Raw genomic sequence first — 9,021 nt, 5'->3', positions numbered from 1 at the left:
CCAATATATCCCAATGTGCTACTTATCCATAACCCATAAGTTCTAATGAGGGTCTAACAAGGTTGTGGTAAAGTCAGTTCTAATGAAGGCTATAAAGTTTGAAGGAATTCTGTCGATATGCTAGTTAAGACGTTCTAAGACCAGTCTGATTTAAAATTGGGCTCCATGTTCTACTGTTGAATACACTACTACTTAATGGGTAAGTAGTAGTGCATCCAAAAAACGTTCTTTAGACATTTTGCTTGTCTAATGAGGGCATTAGAACACGTTTGTGTTCCATGTCAGCGATGTCGATTTCACTAGTTTCTACATTTCTCCCCTAGTTTCACCCCATGATTAACAGAGACGAGGCACGGAGGCATCAGTTCTGCCACAGGCTTTTATTGCAAAGTGGCTTCCTTTGATCTCAGAAACAACGTTCCACTTTAAGGCTCCAAATGTCGTGTTGTTGTGGGGTAAGTCTCTCACTGCTGGGGTCAAATCTGCATCCTTTAGTGTTTCTTTACAAAATAAAAGTGCACTCTAACTCTGGTGTGACAGTTACATTCAAACTGAAAGTAAGGCGATGACCAAAACTAGAAAGTAGTGAGTCCAACAGGAATGAAAGCTGAGGTAAACAAATTATCTTGGAGACATAAATACAGAGAATTTAATGCAGATCTTTGCTGTCTTAACCTGTAGTGTTTCAACAGAAAGTGCTGGGTAATCTTTTCTGAATGCATAGTCTAACAGTGTCTGTCTGGCTGAAACATACTGGAGAGAGAGAAAAAACACTTTATAATAATAAATAAAGTCAAAAAAGCATGGTGAGTGTGACCTGTGTGCTGTTGGAGGCGCAACCCTCGCTTTCAACACACGTGGCTGCGTCTTTCACTTTTTGGCAAAAGTGGCTGTGTGAGAGAGACAGCCTTTCCTGTGGTTTGGTAGTGTCATCTCTTGTTTGTTTCTGAAAGGTGAACAGAAGTCATGTGGCAACAAACTGGGAGGTGTTTGCATATCATTATGTTAATGAGATCTTCTTAATGTCGGGGGAGGGAAAGTAAAAAGAACAAAAACCAAAAGAAAACAAAGAGGCCTAAAGATGCTAACTCCTTCAGGACATTGATACAGACAGAGCAAGCTGCTGGGTGAAGCAGTGGTGTTCAGGTGGGGTCAGGTGCTTCAGTCTGGATGGCACGGCGGTTGGCTTGACTCTGCTCAGTTTGTCGCCGAGACATCACAGCTGCTTGCCCTCCAGAGACACCACCGTGTTCCCGCCCAGCTTCTCAGCCAGTGTGCGAAAGTCCTGGATGTCATCCAGCCCGTTTGCCTGCCACTCGTGTTTGATACCTGTGGAGACACACCCACTCAGCACAATGTACAAACACTTCACAATGTTCATGAAGAAATTCCATTTAATATAATATTAAATGACTTTTTCTTTGAAGATGTCTCATCCAGGAGAAACAGTATCAGGCCACTTCCTTATCCCTTCCATGTAATTTTCTATTTCATGAAATGCATCTTAACACGAAGCAGCTCCCACACTGATGTCGTCAAACGACGTTAAAATTGTTTCCTTTGTGACACGGAGAAGAAAGCAATAGGAGATGTGTGTACATAACAACAGAGATGGGCAGTAACGCGTAATCTGATTACTTTTTTCAGGTAACGAGTAAAGTAAGGGATTACTATTGCACAATCGGTAATTAGATTATCGTTACTTTCCCGTAGGAACGCTGCGTTACAGCGTTACTAAAACCGTGAGTTTTTTGCGAGAATGTCTCACGACAGTGACGTAAGCGAGTGCGACGTTCGTGGCAACAGCTGTGTGCAGATCAATAGTGGATCGAGTGCGGGAGAGAGTATGAGCGTGCAGCGTTTAAAGCGTGGAAGTACTGACCTTACTTTGAGTTTGATTCCATAAAAAGTGACAAAAACATTAGTGTCCGCTGTGCGTGGGAAGAAAACTTCTTTTTACAGCGAAAAAAACCCCTAAACTTCCAACAAGCACCGAGTAGCTACGACGTAATGGGAAACTCACAGAGAAACTCGTGGATTCTTCCACTGACCGCGGCACACCTGCACCAGGGTAAACCTCCGCCTACCCCACTCCTGCTTTACAGGTGAAAATAGAGCAACAGGACCGCTGAGTCTTTGACTTTATTTATTTTCTGCTGTGTTTTACTTGCATCTATTTGAAAGACTGAGTGTAAACACAAAATATTTTATTTTATGTGCTGGAATGTGCAGAAAATAGGTTTAAATGTTAAACTAATTTCTTCCAGTCAGAGAATGTTGCATATAATTAAATCTTTGCTTGATGCATAAAGTTAAAAGATTAAAACTAATAAAACAAGTTTTAAAAAGAGACTTTTCCATTTGATTACATTTTGTATGATGGATTATGCAGAAAAAGTAGAATTGGGCTGAGAGATCTATCACTTTATCACCTCTTCAGGTTGTAAATCGTGTTTTTAAAAAGTAACTAAGTAATTAATTACTTTTGAAAATGAGTAATCAGTTAAGTAACGGGATTACTTTTTTGGGGAAGTAATCGGTAATTAGTTACTGATTACTTTTTTCAAGTAACTTGACCAACGCTGCATAACAACCAAAAGAACTTTCCAGACACATTGTGGGGTTTCCACAGAACAAAGCTAATGGGTACTCGTGTGGCTGCAGTCTATGAGGAAACAACCGCTCACTGTGTAACCTCAGCAAACATTTTCCTCCTGTGTTCCTGGTTTCACTCGCTAATCATACTGCGAGCAATGTGTAATTTTGTAAATTAGGGTCCAATTAGTCAGAAAGGAGACTTGTGATTGACAAGTTGTTGACTGGGCACGTGCAGTGCTCCCTGGTTTCTCAGTTAGGTCCACGTTAACCTCACTAACCTATGGATCGTCTCACAGTGGCAGAGGTCATTCTCTCTATTGAAGGCTCTTTACCTCCCAAAATAAAGCTCCTTGAGATGACTGCTGTTGTCATTTGATTCTATAAAAATTAAACTGAACTGAGATGAATGAGCAGCAGCTCTAAAAACAGAAAAATCAATTTGGCAGTTCCCAAATATACACTTATAGCTGAAAGTGCTTCCCTTCTCAAGTAGGGCTGTTCGATATAACGATATATCGGATGACGATATAAAAACATCTGTTGTTTCATTTTATGCTATCGTTTGTTTCGTGGTGTCGCAAAACAAACGGTTTACTGCAATATTTTTTCATGGTTTTGATCGTCACTGTAGTGGCTATGTTAAGTTCTCTCTTTCTCTTATATGTAATATAACCACACTACAGACGGACAAGCGCCTGTTTTTATGCGTTGTCGTTAGCAACAACGACGGTAAAACCATCGCATCTCCGCTTGTTTATTTTCCACATAAACCTTTCACAATAAAGCTCAAGATCCTGTTGAGACTTTCCAAAATAAACTGAATCACTCGAAAGAGTATGCAGAGTGTTTACGGACGAGAAGCAAAGAGCCGCCAGGTGCTAAAAAATAAACCTTAGACTCAAACGTTAGAACAGGCTTTTCCCCGCAGCACGCCGTGTAATAAATACAAAGACAATGGCGGCCGTTACAACTTATGTCTAAAAATGCATCCTTTAATGCATCGGTTAAAACACAAGACTCCAGGTACACGACGCCCAGCTGGAAACACTTCACGCAAGTCGAGCTGCCCGAGATTCACAGAATTTACAGAAAATGTTAAATCTTTGTGATTTATATAGATATCGGACGATAGATGTCTTATATCGGGATATGAGGTTTTGGTCATATCGCACAGCCCTATTCTCAATTACATCACCTGGAATGATATCGCATTCTTAAACCCTCGGGTTTAATGTGCACCCTTTGCAGCTGTAACAGGTTATAACTCTTCTGGGAAGGGGTCAGAAAAATAACCCTACAATAATCCCATCTCCCTCTATGGCAAAAACTACTGTAATGTGTCCTGTCCTCCTGTTTTCTCAGAAGGTAACACGGTAATAAATTTCCTTTTTATTGCCAATAATCATGGAACAAGTTAGTTTGAAAAGTAACGCTACCCAACACTGACAGTAGCATTGCGTTGGCGGGTGGGCGGTGCTTTAATACATGTTGAGCTGGCAGGAGTGAACCACCCTAACCCCGAAGGTCTTTTTTTATTACTGTGTGAGTTTTTTCATGCATTTATCATGTTTATTTGGTTACTACGAGTTTGTCTGTTCCGTGCATTACTTTTACTGTAAATCTAGCCCTATTCTTTTTAAATCAGTCACTTGTTCTGACTTGACTAAAATCGCCACGTCTGCTCTTTCATACAGGTTTCTTAACACAACACCTGAACCCAACAAATATAACCTGGACCCACTCAGCCAATCACAAATAATCCTAACAAAAAAAACAGTAGCTGTCCTCATCATTGTTTTCCATACTCTGAGTGGGTTTTAGTGTATTTTTAACTTTTTATTCTATTACTTATGTTAGGCTTTCAAAAAAAATTGTGTTTTTTTCCCTGCACTTTGTGTAAAAACCAAGATGATATTCACACAGGAGCCTGGTTCTGCTGGAGGTTTCTTCCTGTTAAAAAGGGAGTTTTTCCTTCCCACTGTCGCCAAAGTGCTGCTCATAGGGGGTCATATGATTGTTGGGGTTTTCTCTGTATGTATTATTGTAGGTAGGGGTGGGCGATAGAAACGATATAAATTTGGCCAACGATAGAGATTTTGACTATACCGCTCTATGGCGATAGCGCATGTTGATGATGTCATCAAACTGCGCCTGTTTTGGTCGAAAGCGTCGCAGCGGCTAAAACCATTATCATCTGCAAATTATGCCGAGAGTCATAGCAAAGAGATGAAGCACTTTTGAAATATGGGGAAAGCCAAAAACTGCGCTTCCTCCACTTCCGTAACATTGATTCATTAATGTTGAATTCTCTCTTTATTCCCATGTTGTTGCAGTATATTAATAACTAAGCTCGTATTGTGGATGAATAATCTCAGTTGTTCTCCTGACTGAAGTTTGGCCCGTGTATAGCATCCTGCTATACGATTGCATTTGTTCCTGACCACCAGAAACCTTCACGTTAACTTTTATCGAGTGGAAAAAAAGTTGGCGTTCATCCTCCAGCTTCACTGTGCTAATGTTATGCTAACATAGCTGTGTCGCTAGCAATCACGTAGCACAACATTATGTACCAGGTAGTCCAACTTCAGTAACCTGCAAACGCCACTGCTGTTTAGTTTTCTTCTAACTCCGTTAAATTTAATAAATTCTGTTTTCATGGATGCCTGGATGTAAAACTTAATACACCTGGTAAAGCAGCAACACTGATCATTTTATTAAAGATGAAAGAATTTAGACCGTTTTTAACTCTCAGTGTTCGTTTGACTTTGGGACCTGAAACGGACGGAGTTTTGGACCCAGATTACTCCGTGAAGCTCCTCACTACGGCAGCCGTAATGCTCTGACAATCCATCGAGCAGTGCAGCTTACCAAAGCTGTACTAAAACATTTTTTAACAGATTTCTGCCAAAATCGGTTCGAGGTCAGTAAGCACAACCAGAATTCATACATAAGGCACACTCTCGATTTTTAAGAAAATTAAAGGATTTTAAGTCCTTATAGTGTGGAAAATACGTTATACAGAAGAAAAGAATATATCGCGATATATATCGTTACCGCACGTGCTTCAAATTATATCGCGATATGAATTTTAGGCCATATCACTCAGCCCTAATTGTAGGCTCTACCTTACAGTATAAAGCACCTTGAGGCGACTGTTGTTGTGATTTGACGCTGTATAAATACAGTAAAATTGCATTACAGAGGACAAATGAATAGGCTGGGTCTCAGCCCAAGCCCCCCACCCCTTTAAAAGCTATTTCACAGGAATATATGTTCAAACTTTGGACCATGAAATTTTTAAGCAGTGAATGTCATAACCACAGGTGTGTCAGACGCGTGAACTTCCGACTCGTGCTTCTACCTAAAAATAAGCAACATCATCAATAAAGAGGCTCGATGATGGCCCAAAAAAATAACAGAGTGGTGTATATGCAGATCTGAACACTTACCTGTAAACTTCTTTTTAATGGCATCTTTAGAGCTGGCATAAATCATCTTGCTCTTCAGTGGAGCGCTCTCTGGAGCCCTGAGGAGGAAGAAAAACAGAGTCACATGATGTCATGGTGGATGTTCACATTAAACGGTGACAAAGGTTCAAATAATGAGATCAGCTTATGGAAAAAGCAAGACCTGCGAGCCAAAAGCTCAGGCTTAGGACTAGGGCTGGGCTATATCATACCGTTCTCTGCAACACCGGTATAATGTTGGGCAACGATAAGAAAATGAAATATCGCGATAGAATATGGTTAAAACGTGCACGCGCAGTGCCTATGTTTACATACGCACATGGCCGAAAAAGCATGGCGGCGACGAAGAATGAGAAGAGTGAAAGTGGATCGTTGAATGAAACAGATGAATCTGAACTGGTTTGTAAAAATGCTGCAGCTTCACTGGTGTGGAACTGGTTTAGCTTTCGTCCGTCAGATACACAACAAAGCACTATTTTTGGTAGCGCATGCTAGCGGGCCGTCGTTATTACCGTGTTGTTTGGAAAATACGGCACACTTAAAATCAATCCTTTGATTTTTCTGAAAGTCGACAGAGCCCCTTATAATCCCGTGTGCTTTATGTATGAACTCTGGTTGTGTTTACTGACCTCAAAACCATTTTATGTGCACGGCGCTCGAAAATCTGTCAAATGTTTCAGTACGACTTTGCTGAGCTACGAAGCCGCACCGCTTGATGGATTGTTGGAGCATTACGGCTATCGTAGGCGGAGCCTCACAGAGTGATACGTACTGTGCTTCAACATAATATTACCGTATTGTGTGTGTATAACCTCTTTTTAAGTTTTGTGCATATTATACATGGTTATGCTGAGGATGTGTCGGCCAGTTTCCACTGGAAATGCCTTTTGGTTAAACTGTCAGCGAGGAAACTACAGCAAATCAACTTTGTAAAGAAAATTATTTATAGCATATGTATATACTGTCACAGAGAAAGATTATGTATTCAAAGTCTTGCACCCATCCCATCTACTTCAGCCCAGATTCAGACTGATCTCATAATCCTGACTACTCCCAAATAATACAGTACCAGAAGAGGAAAACCAGGTCCTCCTTCTTGGACTCCTTGGTCTCGTAGGTGGCATCATACAGAGCGTATCTACAATCATTGGGTGGGAGGAGTTTGACAAAGCTGGCGTAGGGGTCTTCCACTGTGTCGCCGATGTCCCCCACCAGGATCTGCTTTCCCTCTTCCACGATGATTGTCTTCTTGTCGTCACTCAGACAGAACAACACCGCCTTCTTCCTCTTCTTCACCTCATCCTGGGTTGAAGACTTCCTGACCTTCATGTCATTGAACACTCTGATGACTTCATCGTTCACTGTCACACCTGATGCCTGCAAAGAAGAGGCAGTAACTCAGTGAAGCTCTTCATTTGTTGCAAAATGTCAAAAAAGAATGAGGAGCCTCAGTCTACAACTGTTTGTAATATAGTCTCCAATAATACCGGTCAAATTTGATAACATTTTATATTATGTGACATAAAGTTTAATACTGCTGACACCATGTATTTAAATTCTCTAGCACACAGCGAGAAAACAGACAAGCCCAGCAGCATCTGAGAGCAGCAGTCACGGGTCGGCCTCCAACGACAGTAAGTTAGTATTCTTAGGAAAGTCAACACTGTGATTCTTAAAGAGGAGCTGATCAACATGCTGTGAGGTCAAAGTGTGACGATGTCTCCAGCCATCGAGAAGACTTCTATTAAAACACTAGTACCTGGGATACAAAGGAGTTTTTCCCCCCAGCATGGCCAGGAGAGGACAGACTTGCTCATGGGATTTCTACCAGTTTAGTGCCAGTGGTGTAGCCCTCCTGAGATCTTTTTTCCTCCTCTGCAGCTGTGGCAGATAATAATTTTGGAGGTGCTCCAACATCATCATAAGTGTGACCAAGCCAGTCTGTTAGCCCACACGGCTTCCTCATCCTGGCTGGTATGACAGGGTGTCGGTCTGTCATCCTGCTCAGTGATGTCAGATTCCTCCTGAGCTTTATCGCCTACTGGCTCGGGAACGGCCTCTTCTCTTTCTGTAGAGAATCCACGTTGTGATGGTATCCCATACCTGGGTTCCAGTGTTTGGAGCATTTTCCACAATGCTGTACAGACACAGGTCTTTGCAGATAGAGTGTTATTTTCTTGGCTTGCTCTGAATTGGGAGGTAGCCAACCAGCACTTGGCTTGGATCATTTTTCAGTTGAGCTGATTCAGAGTTAACATTAACACAGGAAGGCAAAGCCATCCCTGGGTGTAACATGAGTCCTGATGTTCGTAGAATTTCTATATTTTCATATGACACTCCTTGCAGACCCCATGTATCACTTCCATTTCATTAAAAAAAAATGTCCAGAAATTTGATTTAAACACAAATGACACCTTCCTCGTTTCTATCTCTGCCTCCGTTATCCCACATGTGGTCATCACCTCTGCCGAGCTCACTAAGGGGAAAAAACTCTTCAATTGCGCCATCTGGTGGACTGCAAGAGCAACTGATACAAAACGAGTTTGCTTTATATTTGCATTTCATATAAGAAAATATCACTATTTGGCATCACTGGATCGATACATATTTGACAAATATGTAAACACTTTTTGTTTGTTATACTATGCAGCACTGACCGCGCCCCCATACACACACACACGTTTACAAATGTTTAAGTGTATCTTTCTATGTTAAAGGAGGATGATACCCACGACCTGAGGAAACACTACAAGTGGGAGACGGTGATGACCACAGCTGGCATGACAGCTCCACCCAAAGTCTCTGATGATAAAAACAATCTCTGGTTTGGACTTTGGATTCTGAAGACCGAGAGGTGATAAGTGAAAACGATAAAATGCAATAGGCAATATGATGATGATGCTTTTCCAACTTAGCATCTACAGAACGGCATCCACAAATACTGAATGAGTTTCCA

General features: G+C 41.4%; 1 protein-coding gene across 1 annotated transcript in view; it reads right to left on the bottom strand.

Annotated features, from left to right (window-relative positions):
* Positions 1 to 361: 361 nt before the first annotated feature.
* Positions 362 to 9,021, bottom strand: part of cfl2 (cofilin 2 (muscle)) — a 9,608-nt gene continuing 948 nt past the window's right edge. Inside the window, exons 2-4 of the mRNA XM_086274577.1 lie at positions 7,135 to 7,442; positions 6,048 to 6,124; positions 362 to 1,329 (exon numbers count right to left, since the gene is read on the bottom strand). Coding sequence (XP_086130703.1) covers positions 1,217 to 1,329; positions 6,048 to 6,124; positions 7,135 to 7,442 — 498 coding nt within the window. The 3' untranslated portion in view covers positions 362 to 1,216. The remainder of the gene's footprint in view (positions 1,330 to 6,047; positions 6,125 to 7,134; positions 7,443 to 9,021) is intronic.

Source organism: Aulonocara sp. 'chitande type north' Nkhata Bay, linkage group LG19, assembly GCF_057382095.1.
Source record: "Aulonocara sp. 'chitande type north' Nkhata Bay isolate Kocher_YH1m ecotype deep benthic linkage group LG19, A_spYH_male_GT1.1, whole genome shotgun sequence".
In the NCBI taxonomy this organism is placed as follows: domain Eukaryota; kingdom Metazoa; phylum Chordata; class Actinopteri; order Cichliformes; family Cichlidae; genus Aulonocara; species Aulonocara sp. 'chitande type north' Nkhata Bay.
Note: the sequence above shows the minus strand (reverse complement) of the source record. Positions and strands in the feature narration are given on the sequence as shown.